The sequence below is a fragment of the Lynx rufus genome, unplaced genomic scaffold (genome assembly GCF_022079265.1).
Source record: "Lynx rufus isolate CCGP_SWC_20201006 ecotype Redwood Valley unplaced genomic scaffold, mLynRuf1.p SCAF_8, whole genome shotgun sequence".
Taxonomy (NCBI): domain Eukaryota; kingdom Metazoa; phylum Chordata; class Mammalia; order Carnivora; family Felidae; genus Lynx; species Lynx rufus.
In genome coordinates this window covers 41,738,148-41,757,605 of record NW_025814896.1, presented here as the reverse complement: position 1 = coordinate 41,757,605, position 19,458 = coordinate 41,738,148, and the positions used below count along the sequence as shown (strand labels likewise).

Genomic DNA, 19,458 nt, shown 5'->3' with positions numbered 1-19,458 from the left:
TGTCTGTTTATTTTAAGAACCAATTTCTCTTGGGACGCCTGGGTGGCTCAGTCGGTTAAGCGGCTGATTCTTGACTTCACCTCAGGTCATCATCTCACAGTTGGTGAGTTCAAGCTCCCAAGTGTGGCTCTGCACTGAATCCCAATCCCTGCTTGGGATTCTCTCTCTCTCTCTCTCTCTCTCTCTCTCTCTCTCTCTCTCTCTCTCTCCCCCCCCTCCCTCCCCCCACTCGCTCATTCTTTCTCAAAATAAATTGAAAAAATAAAACTTTAAAAAAAGAACCACTTTGTCCAGTCTCTGCTAGTTCTTAGCTCACTGTTTATATCAACATCTGGCAGTCACCCTTTCTTTTTTATAAATTTGAATTAGGCTTTCTTGAAGATGCTTCGATTCCTTTCACTCCATTTATTTAGATTTGTTTTCCAAGTAAATTGTGCTTTTATTAAAGGTGCTCACTGTGGCCTTTGCCAGTGAACTTCTGTACTGTCCTTTGTTGCTTCTGAAACTGTATCTTTATTTTAGAATTCAGGTAGTTGTTTTTTTTTTTTTTCCCCTTGGATGATCCCCTTTTTTTTTCTGTGTGTGTTGCTTATATTTCATAACAGTAATGAATCATAGCACATGTTGCAGTCCTTTGAGATGATACTTGGGAGAAAGAAACGGGTAAGAACATCAGTTTGTCCCAATTTCACTCAACATTTTGTCTTTATTGTTTGCCTGTGTAAAGCTCCCGTCCATTTTTAGATAGGCTTATTTCTGTTCCCAGGAATTCACTGCAATGCGGTTACATTTACATATATAATATTCATTCCAGGCAACCAAAAAAAAAAAAAAAGAAAAGAAAAATTAACACTTGGCCTAATTTGTTTCCTAATTGAGATCACCTGTTTCATAGTATTTATAAGTAAAATTGAGAAACTGGTACGAAAATCAAGAAAGCATTTGCTAATCAGAGTTGAAAATGGCAGTAAATGAAGCCATCACCCTTTCCTCGGTGGATTTTTTAGCCTGCTGGAAACAAAGCCTCAGTGGATTCTGGAGCTTTTATTTCCGAGCTCTGTGGATAAAGTGCTATGAGCAGCAAGATAACCATCTGCCCTAACTATCTCCGTAGGCTGGGGTATTTATGCATTTTGGTGTCTGTTTGCTGCTGATTCACCTTCTCTTTGCCACTTCTGCTGCTTATTTATCTTCTAGTCCCCAACATTACATTTATATGCAATTTCTTACTCGAAAGACTCTGGGAAATCCAAGTCATAGCTCAGTCAGTACAAACTGACATTTCTTACTTTGGAAGGCAGTTTCCTTGTGACAGAAACTGGATGTCAAATTAGCCCAAATTAGCCCATTATTTCTTAGATTTAATGGCCCCATCGTTTTCTCTGCTATCCTCCAGCTGGTGTGATTTCCCTTTCATCTGTACGATCTTCTTTCCACATTTTGCCAGGACTCTGTTTTAACTTGTACCACACTGCTTTCAGTGCCTCTCAGCTGAGAACAATCTCGAGTGCTGAAAGTTGTGACAGCTGAAAGACTGTTGCTCCCACAGGCTCAGGTTCATTGTGGGGAACAGAGCCAGACACGAGTATCCAAGGAAGCACGTGCTTCATCCCCTGCCCAACGGGCAACCTTTCCAACTTCTCTTCTGCAGCAACTTTTCAGATTTGGACAGAGGCCAAGGACAGTTTGAAGAGTTTCTAAAGTTTGGCTTTGAAGCGTAAGTTAAGATTTGATAGACTCCTTCTCTACAGTAATTTAGTAAACTTCCTTTGTTCAGAAGAGAGAAGATACTATAAATCCGTGAAATTTTGCTGCAAGGGAAGATCTGAAAGAGAGAAAACCCAGGCTTCTCATTGTTCAGCAGGATTTATTAACATTTAATATTAACCTAACATTCATTGCATCAGGCACCTAATAGACCGTGTCTTTTATGAGCAAAGTGCTGTGCAGGAGGTGCATGTTTTCAATGTATATATTTTTCAACTTAGATACTTAATTGTGTGGGTGATATCTGTTTGGTGAAGGAATTATTAAAAATCTACACCTACCCCATCCTTTTTTAGAATTAGAGATGTTATATGAGAGAAGGTTTGGTCTGGCTTTTCTCCCTGCCTCCAGCCTCCCCGACATAGTCAAGCCTCCATCATTGTCCCCAGTGAAAGGGATCACCGGTGTGGATAATCCAAATCCTCAGCTAATCCTCTCCGTGGGGTGGGGTCACAGGCCCACCGCTCAGGGCCACAGGCCTAATCACACCTAGGGCATGACCATGGCTCCCTCCTGGGACGTAGGGCAGTGGGCGGACACTGAGGAATAACTCCCAAGGCAGGGAGATATTCTGAAGGCAAATAGCCTCACAGGGATCATCAGGAGCCCCTCGTCCAGAGAACAAAAAAGGGGCAGTGGGTCTTCCCTCCTAGTCTCAAGAGCTGACCCTCTTGCCCTGGAATTCAGAGACTCATTGGTATTCAGGGATGGCCCAGTACAAGGCCAGCCTGAGGAAACTTGCCATCAATACAGAAGTGACCTCAGGTCAGACATAAAAGGGGGGGATGGTCCTGCTCAACCACAGGCACGGATGGTAGAGAGGAGCAAGATGGTCACGTGGGGGGTCCCTGAAGCGTCACACCGTGTCCCGGTGCTTGGGCTTCTACTAAGAGGGAGACTTTGGGATGCCAGTAATGAATGCGCAACTACTTCTTGATTCTTAAGCTTTTGGGGACCTTTGAATTTGAGGTTTCTTTGAATTTGAGTTATAATATAATATATATATATATTATATATATTATAGCCAAGAGGTACCACACAATGAGATTCTCATTTGAAAGTCTGTCAGTCACATTGGCCATTTGGAGCAGTCATCCCCCTCAAAATGTCAAGAACCTCTTTGAAAATGTAGATGGTGCAAGAAGGAATCGTGAGCTGAGAAACAAAGAATAGTTCTTTCTTTCCCCAGATAGTATTTTTCAGAATCTCAGTATCCAAACTATATCTTAAAATGAGCTTTGGGGGCATAGTTAATTTACCTGGTGTAGCCCATATTTTTAAACACATGAACATGATTCCCCATTTTGAGAAACACATTAACTCTTTCTTACTTTAAAGCAAGTTTTGAAATAAAGGGTCTGCCAGCATCTGATATGAGGTGACTTTGGAAAAAAACCATTCCAGACTGTTGTCTTCCATTTTCCTTTGAAGGGGAAAACATTAAAGCATTAAATACTAACACATTTTAAGCCCACGTGCCCTGAAACATCTAAAAGAGGAGAAAATGATTATATTTGCAGATTAACTCTGCAAGGACAAAGCTGTGTAGATAATAATGTCACCTACTTAATAAATGCATGCTGTGACTTGGGCCCTGCCCCTAGCACCTGACAGTCCTCTCATTTCATCTTCTGATTTAAAAAGCATTATAATCAGATGAGGAAAGTGAGGTGCAGGAGAGTTTCACGACTTAATCTAGACCCCAGCATGGTAATGCCCCCCGTGCCCAACGTGCTGGCTGCTGTGTGACTGGGTGCCCAGGACGTGGCTCACAGTGCAAGGGTAGGACTCCAGCAGTCGTGTGGTCCACATGGCCAGGTCCTTTTCCGCCCTCCCCGCCTGGATGCAGAGACAGTTGCTGTGTGTGGGACCCTTACCAATCTCTTAACCTAGATCCAGTAAACAAAAGTCAAAGAACCAGAGCGAGCCCTGGAAACTGCGCTTCTCCACAGTGTCTGTCCTGCCGTATTTTGCTTCAGCCGAATGAGGTTGAGAGGGGGGCCTGTCAGACTGCCTGGAAGCGGGTTTGCCTGCTCCCTTACAGCTAACATGCCATTGCTCACAGCTCAAGATGCAGCCTCAGCTAGTTGCTCTCTTCCCTTCATGAGCCGAAAAGATGGGCCTGATACCGACTTGGGTTCTAGAGAAAAGCTCAACCGACTTCATAGCCTGAGCTGATAGATTTGGGGCTTTCTAATGTGGCCTGTTTGTCTGGGGGGGGGGTCTCCCCCCAAGCTTGCTGGTCTACCAGGCCGGGTGGTCGAGATCATTGAAGCTCGCTTCTTACCCTAAGCAGGAACGCCAACCTGTAAAAACTGAATATCACATGACTTTAAATGCACATTCCTTATAAAATGTTTAAAGCTCACTGGATTTTATTAGAATATGTGAACCAGACTGAGTATATTAAATTTATGAGTCCAATTGATGCAGTACCATAATAATTCAATACAATATGCTTATGTCATTAAGCTCATAAAGAAGATTCTCTGAATAGCTGTAATGAATAGTTCCAATTCTGTAATCACAGACTAACATTTTCACCCTGATGAATTTTAACTGGGAGCTCTCAGAATTCTCTATAAAATCAAGAAATAAATGCCATATTTCAAATGATGACTACTTATTTCAAGTATTTACTTTAAAACCTAGGATGGATAGAAAAGAAGTACCTGCTAAGATAGAATTATTCATTAGAAATACTAAAAAGGTTGGAAAAGGTTAGTAGCACGGACTGTGATGTATGGCTAGTCATAAATTATAAATAAAAACCAATGAGACTTTTCTATTCTGCTTTGACTAATTTCATTGACTCTCTCATCCCTTACCTTCTTCCCACGCATATGTATTGTGATTATCTATCACCACGTAATAAACTACCCCAAAACTTAACTTCCTTAAAGCAGCCACCACTTTATTGCTTGTGATGCTGTGGTTCTGGAATTTGGGCAGGGCTTGGCCAAGTGGTTCATCTTTTCCAAATGTCAGGTATCATGTCAGGCCACTTACATGGCTGTATTCTGATCATGGTTCCACTGAGGACCGGGCTCAGATGGGGCACCGAAGCCTGCAAGGTGACTCCTTCACTGTCAGCTTTACTTCCAGTGTTTTCTCTTGGAAAACAGAAGGCCTGGCAGGATCCATGGATCAGAGAGAAGAGATGCTGTTGGAGCACAGTGAAGAAGCTGCAACATGAGGACCATTGGAGAGCCAATCCAGTGAGCAGTACATTCCAGAAGTGTGTCCCCCGCGTAAATGAACCCCACATAGTGTGTGGTCCAGCCATGCTGGACTCTTGGTGGGACCCCAAACTGTTCATTGTCAACATGAGGCTTTGCACATCCCCCGCCCCTCTCCACCCACCCCCCCTCCCCCCACTGCCGGGAATAGGCTTCTACAGTATCTTCCACGAGTATCTCTACCTGTCTGATTCTTACTCATCCTTCAGCTCTTGGCAGAAATGTCACCAGTTCCCAGGACTAGGCTGGATGCCTTTTCTATGTACTCCAAAATCATCTCATTCCATATTTTAATCAGAGCTTTACTTGTCCCAAGTCCCTGGAATGCCTGCATGTGACTCAAGATGAGAACTGACCTTATTCACTACTGACTCCTCAGCAGCATGACATATAGAAAGCTCTCAGTAAATATTTGTTGGGTGCATGAATGAAGTCTCAAGAGGAGCCGACAAAGAACAAACCTTGATCCAGTCCTCAGAAGACAAGTAGGATTTAGATGAAGGATTCTGGACAATGAGGAGATGGTGCTGGGCGGCCCAGGCTCCTTTTCAGCACAGGCTCAGTGTCTGTTTTAGTCAACGTTGGACACCCAGTGCTTGGCACGCTGCTCCACGTAGGGCAGGTGTGTGGTAACTGTGGTGGATGGATGAGTTGCTTGAATTAAACCATCCTAATTTCATCAGAGTGTAGAGGACATTTAGGACCATGTCAGGAAAGGAACCCAGCATTTTTGATCCAGTGGAGACAAATTTTAGGATCCCTAAAATAGCCAGAGAAAGGTGTCGACTAGAATTTATGAGAGTTTAGAACTGGGAAGACTTGAGTGAGTGAATATTGACCCCACTGGTAGGGGGTTGATTCATGATCCATGGCCAGTGGTGACCAGACCTCTCATGTCTAGAAATATCCCAGCATGTCTCCATCCCCGCTTGATTGGTCTTTGGAACCCATCAGTCAAGGATGAATTTTCCAAGTGCTACAAGGTAAATGAAACCTCTAAGTCTTATTAGACTGATCGTTATCTTTAAGCTGCCCTGGCTAATGGCTTCTGGAAATGAATTCCAGCGAACTGTCTTCCCTGTTAATATGTCACAGTGGAAAGGTGGCTAAGGCCCTACTACATTTTTAAAGTACGTTTTAATAATTTCAATAACTTTAAATTACATTACAAATTTATGTTAAAATTTTGTGAGATGAAGGGGCTCCACAACAATGAGATGGCTGGGGAAATCATGAGAGTGGCACAGCTGGGTGGTGCATGCCTGTGAAATGAGCAGCAGACTACACTTACAGTCATGAGTCCTGTTAAAGCAAGCTTTTTAGTAACCTAAAATAGTCATGACTTTATCCCCCTGAGCATTAAAGCAAAAGGAAGGGAGCCAAAAAATAAGGTAAGATCTTTGAAACGCTTCTGAAGCCCTCTTATTCCCACGTGTTCTCTATGCGTGCGTGTGTGTGCACATGCGCACACACACACACACACACTCACACACAGTAAATTCTGAGAGTCTGCATGGTATGGAGATCCCTAAAGAGAAGGGCTGTGTTTACATGCACATTTACTCATTACCTTTCAGGCTTAAGGGATTGCACCTTGTAAGTGACATTAAGCCATCTGACTTTCTCCTGAATTTAAAGACCAAGTTGTTTGTCAGCTTCTATAGTCTGTTGACATTGGCTAAGCCACTGCCTCTTGGGATCTCAGTTTCCTCATCTGTAAACAGGATTCACATACCTGTCCTCCTCCACCTCAGCATGTCTTAGGGGTCATGGGAGCTCATGAACTGGTAAGTGTTTTGTACAAAGTGCCTGAAGATCCAAATCCAGCATCCAGGCCTTCCACATTCTCCTTCAAGTCCTGCTGTTCCCCACACAGAGCCCTGCACATGCTAGCCTTACTTACTCCCTTGTTCACACAGTTTGCTGAGTTTGGATACCACTCCGTCTTCCCTCCTTTCCAGATCCCAGACCTGAAAGGAAATGGCTGCAAGATGAGAAGGGCCACACTATCGAACTCCCTGCTGATCATGCAGGTTTTTGCCTGGAAGGACTATGGAGCATATGGTCGGTCCCAATGACCAGACTAACGTTTCATCCAGAAACTCCAGAATTGAAAAGAACAAGCCAGCAGAGGCCATCGTAAGGCCAGCTTTTAGCTAGGTTGTTGCGGTAACTTAAGTACTTTTCCTTTCAGCTAGAGCAGAGCCTAAAATTATATTGTAAGGCACATATGAATCATGTTAACAAAATGACCTTCATCAAGAATGAAATAAAAATGAAAATAGCATGTAGCAGCACATTATATTTTCAATTTTTTTCCTCATGCAATGTATCGATTGAGGTACCAGGCTAAAGCTCTAAAATAATTGACTAAATTCTTGCTGAATTACCCTGTATTGCTGTAGGGAGTGTGCTTCACCTTTCAGAACTCATTAACACAGCCAGTAGACCATATTAGCCTGTGTTTTGGTTCAAAAGATTAATAATATTTAGTTGTTGTATTTTGAAATGGTGTTGGAATTTTGAAGATTGGCCTGCGTGTATATATCAGGCTTTGGGCAGGAGCTTTCCAGGTAAATACTTGGCCGGGGATGTACCACTAGGATGCACGGACCCATCAAAAATGTTAGTCACTAAAGCCTCCTAGGAGTGAGAGAAGGGTGACTTGGGCAGATCTTGATGTGACTACAGACTACACCCCCCACAGCCCAGGGGCTTGGATGTGGTATATGTGGAAGGTTTCCTCTGATCTTGACTGGCACCTACTACCTGCCAGTGCTCAGAGTTAATGTCCGTTAACTTGTTTGCAAACAGTAGAAAATCACTGGGGCCACATTGTAAGCAAATGGACTTCTCCACTCCCAGGCTTGGGAATGGCCCGACCAAAGTCTCTCCTGGAGCTGCCCCTCTGTGAGAGAGGTCCCTGAATTTCTTACACTCTTATAAATGCTCTATGGCAGTGGCTGTGAAGTCAATAAGAGATCGATTCCAGCAGATTCCAAGTGGTATCTCCAGTAGCTCTTTGGCAGTGAGGTGCCCATCCCAGAATATGAATGGGAAAAACTCACCAGCCCTCTGCCATAAGTCAGCTAGATAACCAACCCCCAAAGAAGGGAAAGCTGTTTTTTCAGAAGGGAATCTGAGTGCTATTAGGGAAGGGAAAAGGAAGCAGGACAGTCAAAACATGGCCAGTGCTCACCAAGGCTCTGTAAGGAAGATATCAGAGCATGAACAGAGTTACATTGGACTCTGTGGAGAAGAGTATAAGGCTCACAGCTAGAGGTCTTTTTCTCATGTTTGTATGGAACATTAACTCTAGAGAACCCAGAGGCCCCCTGTCTCTGTGAGAGCAGCCTCAGGCCTGGAAAAGGCAGCATATCTGGCTCAGTGTAGACAACCTTGCCTGGTGAGAGACAACAGTGCTCAGGACATGGGAGGCCCAACAGGATAAAACGGGGATGGTAGACGCTGGACAGCAGGCTGGTGATTGAGACCCAGCCTCTAGGGCTGAAAGATGTGGGTATGGATCTGGTATTCCCACCTCTGTGCTTCATGACCTTTGGGGCATTACTTAAGCCTCTTGGTCCTCAGTTTCTTCATCTGGCAGATGGGTCCCATGCAGTGTCCCTACTTCATAAATAGCTATTTCATAAATAGCTCTTGTGGTAAGGAAATGAGATATACCATGAAAAGTTCTCACTGTGCCTAGAACATTACATGCCCTTGATAACTGGCCTCTTCGTGAGAGCAACAAGATGGGAGCTGGTCAGACTGTTGTGTGTACGTGGGAGACAATCCTCAGGAAATAGAGTGGCCTTGGCAGGTATGAGTTGACCACTTTCCTTTGGAAAGGAGAGGTCAGGAGCCTGATGTAGGTGTCTCGAACAACCTGTGTGTCCTCGTCTTTCCTGTGTTCTTTCGGCCTTCTCTTGAAAAGCTCCTGGTCCCCTCAGGATTTTGTCTTATTTGGAGGTGGAGATTAAAAGCACATGCCTATTTAACATTTCCATTTGGAACACACCCATGGGGTGGTCTCTCCCAGTTTCGTCTACGCCTGCTCATTGCCTTTGCATGGATTGACTTTAAAAAATAATAAGAGGGGTACCTGGGTGGCTCAGTCGGTTAAGTGTTTGACTTTGGCTCAGGTCATGATCTCACTGTTCGTGGGTTTGAGTCCTGCATCGGGCTCTGGGCTGACAACTCAGAGGCTAGAGCATGCTTCAGATTCTGTGTCTCCCTCTCTCTCTGCCCCTCTTCCCACTTGTGCTCGCTCATAAATAAATAAATAAACATTAAAAAAAATTAAAACATAATAAGATATTCCCGCGGACTGTAGAAAAAAGGCACTTTATAGAATCAAGGTACTCTGTTCAGTACTAAAATGTGCGTTCAAGATCTGCCATCTAAGCCTGATTTTCTGAAAGTATCAATAAGAAAACACCTTATACTTTAGTGTTAGTCCAAGTAGCAAAAAGTAAATAACCTAGATAAATGTCTCATATACTTCTTAAATTTTTTTTTTTTTTTTTTTTTGCCAAATCAATACATGACTCACAGAGTTTGATCTCCAATATTGCTGTGCTATTTGCCTTCTCTCCCCTGTGGCTTCTGTTCTCCCTTCCATCCCAAAACTTCCTCTCTCACCCTCCTCCAGCCGGCCCCTCCATCTCTCAGGGCCCCTTTTGGCCCCTGCCCTTTCCTGCAATCACTCATACTCAGACCCTGTCCCAGACCCCTTCTTGCTCTGTACTATGGGTTTGCAATCTTAATTGAAAAAGGATTTGGCTTAATCTGACCTACATCCTCCAAGTACCAGGATGAGGCAGGGCCGAAATGTTTCGCAACCTCTGGGGATATGACCATCTATTCTCAGTGGCCCTGATCTGAGTGTTGAATGAAGCAAGGACTCAGGTGAGATGCCCCCCCTCCCCCCGGCGGGCAGGGGTTACCGGCCCTCTGTGGTCCCGAACAGCAACAGATTTAAATACGTCTACTTTTGTTTCTTCTTCTTTTTTTTTTAATGGAGAAAATGCCATGTGAAAGAAACAGAAACTTGATATTGGATTTCACAAATCCTTTTCCTACTTTGCCCTTCTGACCCTGATAAGCCACTTAAACTCCTAATGTCCTTCAATTTTTGCAATACTTTTTTATAAAGTGTACTGCCCTGGGGATACAGCTTGGCCCCTGGACTTATTTTTCACATAGCAGGGAGGGCTAACCTTGACAGGAAGGACTCTCATTTTCTCCCTTCAGCCACAGATGCCATAGAAAACATGGTAAGCCCAAGCCACAAAAAGTACTAATGTAAATATGTGTATATTTAAATATGTATTTTATGTATAATTGTAACGTATATTAAATATATGCAAAGGTCGAGTTCTAGTTCATTGGCTGATCTAGGCCTGAGCCTCAAATCCTAAAGGGAAACTTTTTTATTGGAGAAAGAGTGATAAGCTTGATTCACCAGACACCGCGTTATGTAGAGTTAGATTTTATCACTGAGGAAGAGCTCAGAGAGAAGAATCAAACTAGTCACCGTTGCTGGACTATCTGCAAAAGACAGTCAGTGGGCATATGCACATGCAGAATACTATACAGCCATGATCATGAGCAAACTACAAGGATGCCCAACAGGGTGAGCGAATCTCCCAAGCTTTGTGTTACACACAGGAGACCAGACACAAAAGAGAGTGTCCTGCATGGTTCCAGTAGTGTGAGCCCCCCCCACCCCCGGCCCCGCCCCAGGTACTAGCAACATTGTCTCGTTTTTATCTAGGTGCTCCTCACACAGGTACGTCCAGTCTTGGAAACTTCGTTAGGCTGTGTGTGCATGCTGTTTTCTCAGGGTACACCTCAATTTTTAAAAATTAACTCACCAGCATCCGTCATCAGGGTTCTTTCCAGGCACTTTTCCCAAGCTCAGCAGTGTGCCAGGCATGGCAGTGGTTACAAAGAAGAAGGATATGCTGTCTGTGACCTCAGGAACCTTCTGGGAGTTTACTTTTGTCTTCTGTCCCCAGCCCTACACCTAGTCCTTTGGTTCTGTCATTCACCAGAAGTTGTCCGGCCCACTGCAAGCACATGGCTCTGGACACAGCACCAAGGCCACCCTGCCTCCCCTTGGATACTTCAGAGCACCTCAAGGTCACTATGGAGAGTACTCTATAATCAAAGCATTTCTTTGGCCAAGGAAGTAGTCTATGTAAAGGGAGCCCCGGCTGCCCAATCCTGCAATGCAGAGGTTTGTTTTGCAATGAAAAAACTCTCCTATAATGTTTCTAATTCGTTGAATGAGGTCCCTGTATCTCCAGTTTCCATGGAGACATGCCAATGAGTTCATTTAAAGAAAAAGACACTCCCTGCACCTAGTTTAGTTTACTGGTCTCTTGATGGCGGTGACCGGGCAGGGAAGGTATCTCCAATATTTTCTTTATTTTTATCTGTGTTTTTTAACTTTAACTTTTCATGACCCCCTTTGGGTTCCACTGGCCCTTTAAAGGTCCCCCACTCTTTGTGAACCAATTACGACAAATGCGGATACAACATCTGTTCCTAGATTTGAATACCTTCCATCCTGTCGGAATTCATCTCCAGGGCAAGCTGGTTGTGAGCATTAGTCTGCACACTCGTGCGGCCTGTGGGAGACCTGTAGCAGGGGCTGTTCCCAGCTCTGTTCGAGCTTTAGACTGTGGCAGACTTGTGGCCCCACACTGCAGTGCACAAACTCCTCCTCATCCTTGCTGGAAACACTTCCCTCTTGACCTTCCCACAACAGTCAGTTTGCGCACGTGTTTACATGTGTATTTATCACATTGTAAAGATTGGCCGGCCGGCAGGTGTGGTCTGCGTTGGACACTCGCATCCACGTTGGATGGATTTTTGGGTCCCTCTAAAGTTGCTGTTCTCCGCTTCCCTTCCCCCAGTGAGGTTGAAGTCCGGTTCCTTTTGCCCCTGATGCAAAAAAGTACTGGTGTAGGATCTTCATTTTTCAGCAATTGGTTTTGACACCTTCTCGCCTCGACCTGATCGCTCTTCCAAGCTCCTTTCCTGAGAGATTACCGTGAGACCAGTAAGTGAGGAATACTGAACAAAAAAAGACAGAGTCCGAGTTAAAAACCCTTGTTTTCCAAGTCCCCTCTCCTGATCGCTAGCCTTGCTCACCTCCCTGACAACAGGGTCCTCATCCAAAAATGGCTATGACTAATAAGAGCAGATAATTCTAGGCGGAGTACAATAACAACATAAAACAAGGTGAGCTCAGAAATGCGGAGGCACAGTACAAATGTTTTGTTCTCTTGCTTTGGGGATGGCTTCACGGGTGTACACACGGTTCAAGACTCACCAGATTGTCCGTTTGAAGAACGTGCAGTGACTGTGCGTCAGTAAGAAATGAGACGTTAGAAGATTTTTAGAAAGTAAATTACTATACAGTGTCAATTATTAATAATCCTCATTACTTTTAAGAAAGTAGCTGATGAATTTTCCTTGAGCAGAGTGTCTTCTTTCAGAAGTAAATTTAAGGCCGGCAGTTCGTAGGGGCAGCTGGATGCCACTTCTGCTGGCCAGGTTTTCGCAATCGTTGCGTGAGTGACATTGGGAACGCAATAATGCTTGCATGGGGCTGTCCCGTGCATCGTGGGATGCGCCTAGATGCACGCCACACCCCCCCACCCAGAGTAACGAAACCATCTGCAGACATCGCTGTGTGTCTTCTACGGGGTGGACCGCCCCTGGTGGGAACCACTGCTTCTCGGCCTCAGCCATGTTTCACTGACAAATTTCTTTGTTACTCAAAGTCCATAATAATTATGTTTAATGTCAGCGTTTGTGATAGGATCATTTATATTTTTGAAATAAGCTGAGGCAGTAATAAAGATTTAGGCTTACCCATTTTCTCTTGTAAATAACACTTGCCTGACCTGAAATATATGAACTATTTCTGTATGTCCTCTTTTCCTTTAATACATCCTGCCTGCACCCACGTCTCATTCCGTCCCCGGCATCTCGGATCCTCGTCCCAGACATGCTTTGCTTGCTCGGTGCCAGAAAAGGCGGCGACTGCTGTGACAAACACGTGCAGCCGTGGGGAGGGGCAGAGCAGGGGGTTCAGAGCAATTAATCTTAGTCAGAATTTCTTTTCATTGATGATTATGGGTTTTGCAAAATGACTCGTAAATATTAGTACTTGGAACTGACCCGCTTGTCCCCAGCATTTCTCTTCCTTTAAAGGATCCAAATCAGACAGTTACAGTGCTGTTTAAAAATGCTAGTGAGCAGCACATTTAGCATTCTACAGATGGCTAGCCTTTTTTCCCCCTCCCTTTAATTGGCTTTCTATTTAACAAGTAAGTTGGGGGGAAACGACCTGTTAAAAAAATAGGATATTAACTGATGCCACTATTGTTGGCAAGCAGACCACTTCCCCACCCCCATCCTGGCATCACATTGGCATTTCTCTGGGCATTGTCCGCAGGTAGACCTGAGGCCATGTTGCCCTGAGCCAGAGAGCAGAGCCACCCGCGTAATGGATGTGGTGGCTCTATTCCCTTGGGTTGGTCTGGTGAAGGCCAAGGACACACAGATTCCCATGTGCTGTTTCCAATGGCAGCAACAGCTCTTCCAAAGTGGGTGGCAAGTTGTTTCTGGGATTTCTTCTCTCTTCTTGACTCCACCCCACGACGACGTCTAACCACGTTTTGTCTCCCGTCTCTTCCTCAGAAATACCTCAGGGACTTTTTCAGCGTCATGCTGCAGTCCGCGACGTCTCCCCTACACATCGACAAAGTGGGGCTGACTCTTTCCAAACACACCATCTGTGAGTTCTCGCCGTTCTTCAAGAAAGGGGTCTTTGACTACAGCAGCCACGGGACGGGGTAGAGCTGGGGGTGACGGAGGAACCACCGATGCAGTGCCTTCTCGTCCACGTGGCCCTCCCGGCGCGCGGCAGCCTCCCACACTCCTTCTGGGCCTGCCTCCTCCTGTGGCAGCCGGACGTGCAGCAGCCGGCCTGGGCCGCCCCGCCAGGGCCTCCCGGGTGCCTGACTTTGGACTGGCATGTGTCGCTTCGCTGGTGGTGACCCTGACGGGCAGCTGCTACTGTTCCATTGCCGTTGAATGTGGCCTTTTCCCCCATAGTGCTCCCTCCTCCTCGCAGCGAGAGGCCGTCCCCTGTGGCAAAATGGACGTGGCTGGCTTACCTTGGGCCTCCCTGAGCCACGCCAACCTGGGACCTCCCAAACTGGGTGTGCGGCTTACCAGACCTACCTGAAATGACTTTCATCTGGTTTCCTCTTCCACCAAAATATATCTTATTTTTTATATGCCTTCCATATGGCTGGCTGTATCCCACGAGAAGCATTTTAAATGATTTCATTGTATTTTTTCCGTTTCCCCTCATTTGAGTCAGAACTTTTGTACGATACCTGACCACTGATGTTTACACAGAATTTCATATTCTGCAAAAGGGATTTATGGTCCAATCATGACTGGAATCTTCCATGCCTGACAAATTAGATGTAGGTGACATCACTTAAAACATCTGTAAATCCATACAAACAGGATATATGTTTAATCTTGAATATCTGAGGAAATTTTCCTAAACGTAAATGGCTACTGTGCATTCTTGAGCTTTCTCCGCTAAGCACAAAACAAGCGCGTAGCTGAATGCATATTTTTAAATTTTTTTTTCACGTTTTTGTTACAGAATCTACTGGATCTTTGGCTGAAAGACTAGAATTTACAGTAGTTTATTAATGATCCCTTAAAATTACTCAGGACTTAATGTAGCATTGCACATCCATGTACAATAAAACTGCTTTGTTTTACTAAGAAGAAAAATGTAAGTGGAAAAATATGTGGCATATACTGAAATGTATATAATTCTACCTATAGATTTATATATGTACACACGCCTGTACAATAGTTGTATCAAAATATATAATCATCCACGCCAAATTTATTAAAGGTATTTGCTATTTCAAAATTTAAATTGAGCTGCTATCAATATTAAATGAAGTTATAGAACCTGTCCTGTAGCACCGTTTATTTTAAGTTTGCGACATGATCATCCCTACTGGTCTGTTTAAAAATTTATCTAATGTGTTTGGAAAGATCGGTAATGTATAATTTAGCATTTGTGTTGCAGAAGATGCTGTTAGAGTAACATTTGAAGCCACGAATGAATGGGGTAACAAAATGTGTTTGCATTCAGTCTTCTACAATATACCTGTGCAACTGAGCCCTCCAACCTGAAAAATATGTTTAAAGATGCAATTATCCCAATAAGGGGGAAAACTATTATTACACTAATTAGATATCATAGTTTAATATGACAAAAATGAGGACATTTAAAAATTGCCACAGAAAGACTTGCTTTTTGTCTCCAGCAGTGATTACAGGCATAGGTTTAGAGGCAATTACTACCAGAGAATTTAAACCTGCAGATTTAAGGATAAAGCTGGGAGATAATAATTAACCACAGGTCATTCATCTAAAAGGAGTCAAAACACTACAGATTGTCCCTCGTTTGCAGAGTAAACTAAATGGTTTTCTTCAGCTGACCAGATAATCTGTCCCCTGCCCTTTTGGACCTGTCTCTGAGGCCAGGCTCGTGGCAAGCGTTTCACTGAAGTGACACAGGATACGATAATAACCTGGCGAGAATAAATAGACCCGTGTTTGTGAGCAGTGCAGGAGCCAGAAGACCCTTTGATTCCAATCCTCACCTTAAGTAATCAGTATTGAGTTTGAAGTCCAAGCGCTAGCTGGCTCTGGCTAAAGCTGGCTGTAGTGTTTGTGGGTCATTTCACCTCTCTGAGCCTCAGTCTCCCCATCTGAAAACAAGCTGTTGCACAGGATAGTCTCTCTTTCCTGTTCTAGCCGTGGTCACAAGCAGGGGGATAACTACTCCTGATGGATGGGCCAGGTAAGTCCCTGGTGTGCGGATGTGAAATACAAACTTCTAACCAGACCCAAAGGCAGCTTGACCTGAATAAAACATGAGGGAATGTTGAAAAGCCAATGAAAAGTCTCACCTAAACAAATAACGGAGTTTCTGGAGTGTAGACAAAACAGATGTCAGAGTCAGGATGACAGAATTGAAGCTTTGTTAATTTAGACTGATTCAGAGAAGTAAAAGCAAATTAGCAGATACCGATTTTTTTACTTCGAGTGCCTCAAATAAAGTAGTGCTAAAATGACCGTTTTATCAATTCAGATTGAGGTGCCATCAACTTCTAAATATTCCTGTAGTCAGTTGGACACATCTAAGGAACTTAGGATTCTTTAGGACCTAGGACCTAGCATGTCCTAGGTCTTGCTTCATAGTAAAATGTGTACACCAAGCTTGTTTATACTCACAAGTAGGGTAGGCGCCTTCGGCTGGGATCCCACCCAGGCCTCGCCATCTTGACTAATTTGGGCTTGTGCATAGGGAATAGCTAAGTCATGCTGGCTCCCGAATGATGGGCATCTAGAAGATTCTCGGGCCCATAATGTGGAGATGCCTGGAGACTCATGAACTGGGTACCCAGGCCCCAGGGCCACTTCTGTGCACATCTGTATGTAGAAAGACCCAGTTATCCACTTGGCTCTGTCCACCCACTTCGTGCTCTGGCCAGCGCATGCTCGGCAGTCTGGGCAGAAGGAGCCAGAAGTTTCACAGCTTAGAGCATCTGTGAGCTCAGATATGTAGCTCCTGCAAGGCTGCAGTCCCTCGCCTCAGAGCCGGGGCACGTTGGTGTTCTGGGTGCGAGTTTCAAAGATGAGGTTCAGATCCACCTCCCCCAGTGCGCAATCCGACGCATGCCCCATCGCTTCCTCAGACGTGCCCTCCGGGGTAGAGAGCAGGCTTCTGTTGTGACGTGGCTCGTTGTTATGCCGAGCCTACCCCAAGCAGGCCTCATCTCCTCAGAGGGAACTTAGGTAACAATTCAAGATGGTCATGAGAGAATTTTCAGTGACATCCTGCTTTCCGATCAGTAGTGCTGGAGAGAGGTTTTAAATATGCTCCTTCACAAACGCCTAGAATGATGCCTTGAGGGGTCATTAGTCCAGGGTTGAACATTTCTCCCACATGAGGCCCTTGTCTTCCCATATTCCTACACACCCATGCAAGAGTAGTTCAGGCTGGACTCTGTTACTGGGTAAGTGGGTTTTTTTGTTTGTTTTTGAAGAAGAGGAATAAGAAATGTCTGTAAAATAAATCCATGGCAAAATCAACTGCTTCAGTTTTACTTAAATTATCATGACAGGTGAGTTATGTTTTGGGGAAACTAATTAAAGACCATTAATCTAGGGGGACTCATTCTTGGCAGATTAAGCCCTGTCTGTCCCACCTTTTAATGGCAGGCCTCTTGCTACGTGCAAGAAGAGGACCCGGTTGTCGACTTTTTTCCTTTTGTTCAGAGTGTTTTTTTCTGATGATAATTACATGGGTAACGACTCTCTGGTGCTGAAATTTTGAATTTTGCACATACAGAATTGTTTCTGAGTTGAAACAAATCCACCGGTTGTTATAAATTTCTAAAGCGTCATATTTCAAATGGATCCTACAGTGGTACCTGGGAGTTATCTGAGGTGATGTTGGTGGTGGCCAGGCTGTTACCTTCAGAAGGCTTGTCCATCTGGGAACCCAGAAGAACCCAGCTACATTTTGAAATGGTAGGAAAGACAGAAAGACATTTGGCTGAACTGAAGGGGTTCAAGGATGCGAGTTTATCCTTGTTCCCTGCAAATAGCAATCTGCATGCATTTATCACTATAGAATTCTGTGCGCTATGCTCTGGCACTGTCTCTTACTGCACTGCCTTTCTAGAAGTTTCTCCCTTTTGTGCATCTCTTGGAAAATGACTAAATATAAAATGTTCTTTCTTTGACTATGCTCATTTGGTACCCCTTAATTTGAAAATTAAAGTTTTTTTTTTTTAACCTGGGGATTACCTCTCCAAAAACTGATTCTTCTGTTGGAATTTGAGGTTCATCAATTTGATTTTGCTCCTTCTCCATTGCTGGAAAGGCAGAATCTTCCCCATTCAGGGAGAAATAGATGTGTTTGCAAAAAGATGCACAAACCATCTTTCTTTCTGCATTGAAAATGGGGAAGTGCACTAGGTATAAAATTGGCAATGCACAGAGGGAAATGCATCAGCAGAATGCAAAAGCCCCAAAGGGTTAGCGTACAAAGCTGTTCGGTACCATTAAGGCAGGTCACCTGAAAGAGAGAAACCTTTGTCTAGAACTTAAGTCCGGGTAGGGAAAAAAAAAATGTGAAAAATATAGTTAAATATCTTCACTGCTTAAAAGAGGAGTTATTTTCCTCAAAGTGTTGTGAATCCTTATGCACAGTTAATATTTGCAGAAATGTTTCCAGTAGCACTCAAAGTTGTGCCTGAGAGCCTCTCACTAAATTACAGCCTGAGGGTCTGCTATTCCTGAGGCTCCTTCTTCCTTCTCAGCCAGGAGGAAGGAAAGGAAGGAGGGAGGAAGGGAGAAAGATTGCAGCTGCTTTTCCAAAGCTGCCAGGGAATATCTTAGAGGAGAGGATCACAGTGAACAATCATAGCAGTTGGCGGTGATTAAGAGCATCTTTAATATTTGCACTTTCATAGATTCTAAATTCTGTTAGCTTTTCTCCTGAAAACAAGCCAGAAGCTATGGTGTATGTGGGGCGGGGGGGGGGCAGTGAGGGGTGGCTGGAGGAATGGGGGTGTGTGGCTTGCCGTTATAAATGACTCTTTTTGGTTGGTGTTTTAAGCCCTAATTTTAATGAATGTAATAAGTAAAGTCAATTCACAGAGGGTGCAATTCTTTGATTGCAGAGTAATATTAAAACCCTGTTTATCCTTTATAAGCAGATGGGGAAAGTCATGTTTACATTATAAAGGATTTTCTTTGCCTTCTGGTACAAGGGCCGCAGCCTAAATACACCCACGTATAGATTTCTTTTTTCCGTAAAGAACTCAAGGCCAAAGAATGCAGTGCTCCCCTTGGATTCTGAAGCGCAGAGTGTTCTAGAGTGGAGGATGCGTCTGAAGAGGTTGCTGTCCAGCAGCCTCGCTGTCTGTTGCACGTACGCGCGTGTCTGATCAGGAAACCGGTGCCAGCTGGCCCAGCCCCACTACTCACACCGCTGCCTAGTCCTACCTCCTTCATTTCCTGTGTAAGCCATTCCTCTCCCTGCCTTGTGCACCCCACTGGCCCCTCTCTTGTTCTGTACCCCGTGAGGGTTTGGGAGAAAGGATGGACAAACACGGTGAGATGAGCCTCAGAAAGTTCATAAAGTATGGATGATGCTTGCCCTACTTAAAGCCAGCTGTGTACGTGTCACAGCCACACCGCCAGCCCCTTCCTGCCATGGGGAAGGTTGAAGGAAGGATCACACCGAACTGTGGCCATTCATGTGAGTCCACTGGCCACATGTTAAGTATTGAGATCCTGGCTGAGAGAGAAC

General features: G+C 44.5%; 1 protein-coding gene across 5 annotated transcripts in view; it reads left to right on the top strand.

The window, feature by feature from the left end:
• The window catches only part of KIF16B (kinesin family member 16B), a 289,874-nt gene extending 274,842 nt beyond the window's left edge, over nt 1-15,032 (top strand). For 2 of the 5 annotated variants that reach the window (XM_047067539.1, XM_047067537.1), the window contains 2 exons: nt 4,893-4,985; nt 13,728-15,032. In XM_047067539.1, the coding sequence (XP_046923495.1) occupies nt 4,893-4,985; nt 13,728-13,886 (252 nt within the window). In that variant the 3' untranslated portion in view covers nt 13,887-15,032. Of the gene's footprint in view, nt 1-4,892; nt 4,986-6,967; nt 7,282-13,727 lie in introns of those variants that run through there. The other 3 variants (XM_047067541.1, XM_047067538.1, XM_047067540.1) reach the window with 2 other exon arrangements.
• Nucleotides 15,033-19,458: the final 4,426 nt, after the last annotated feature.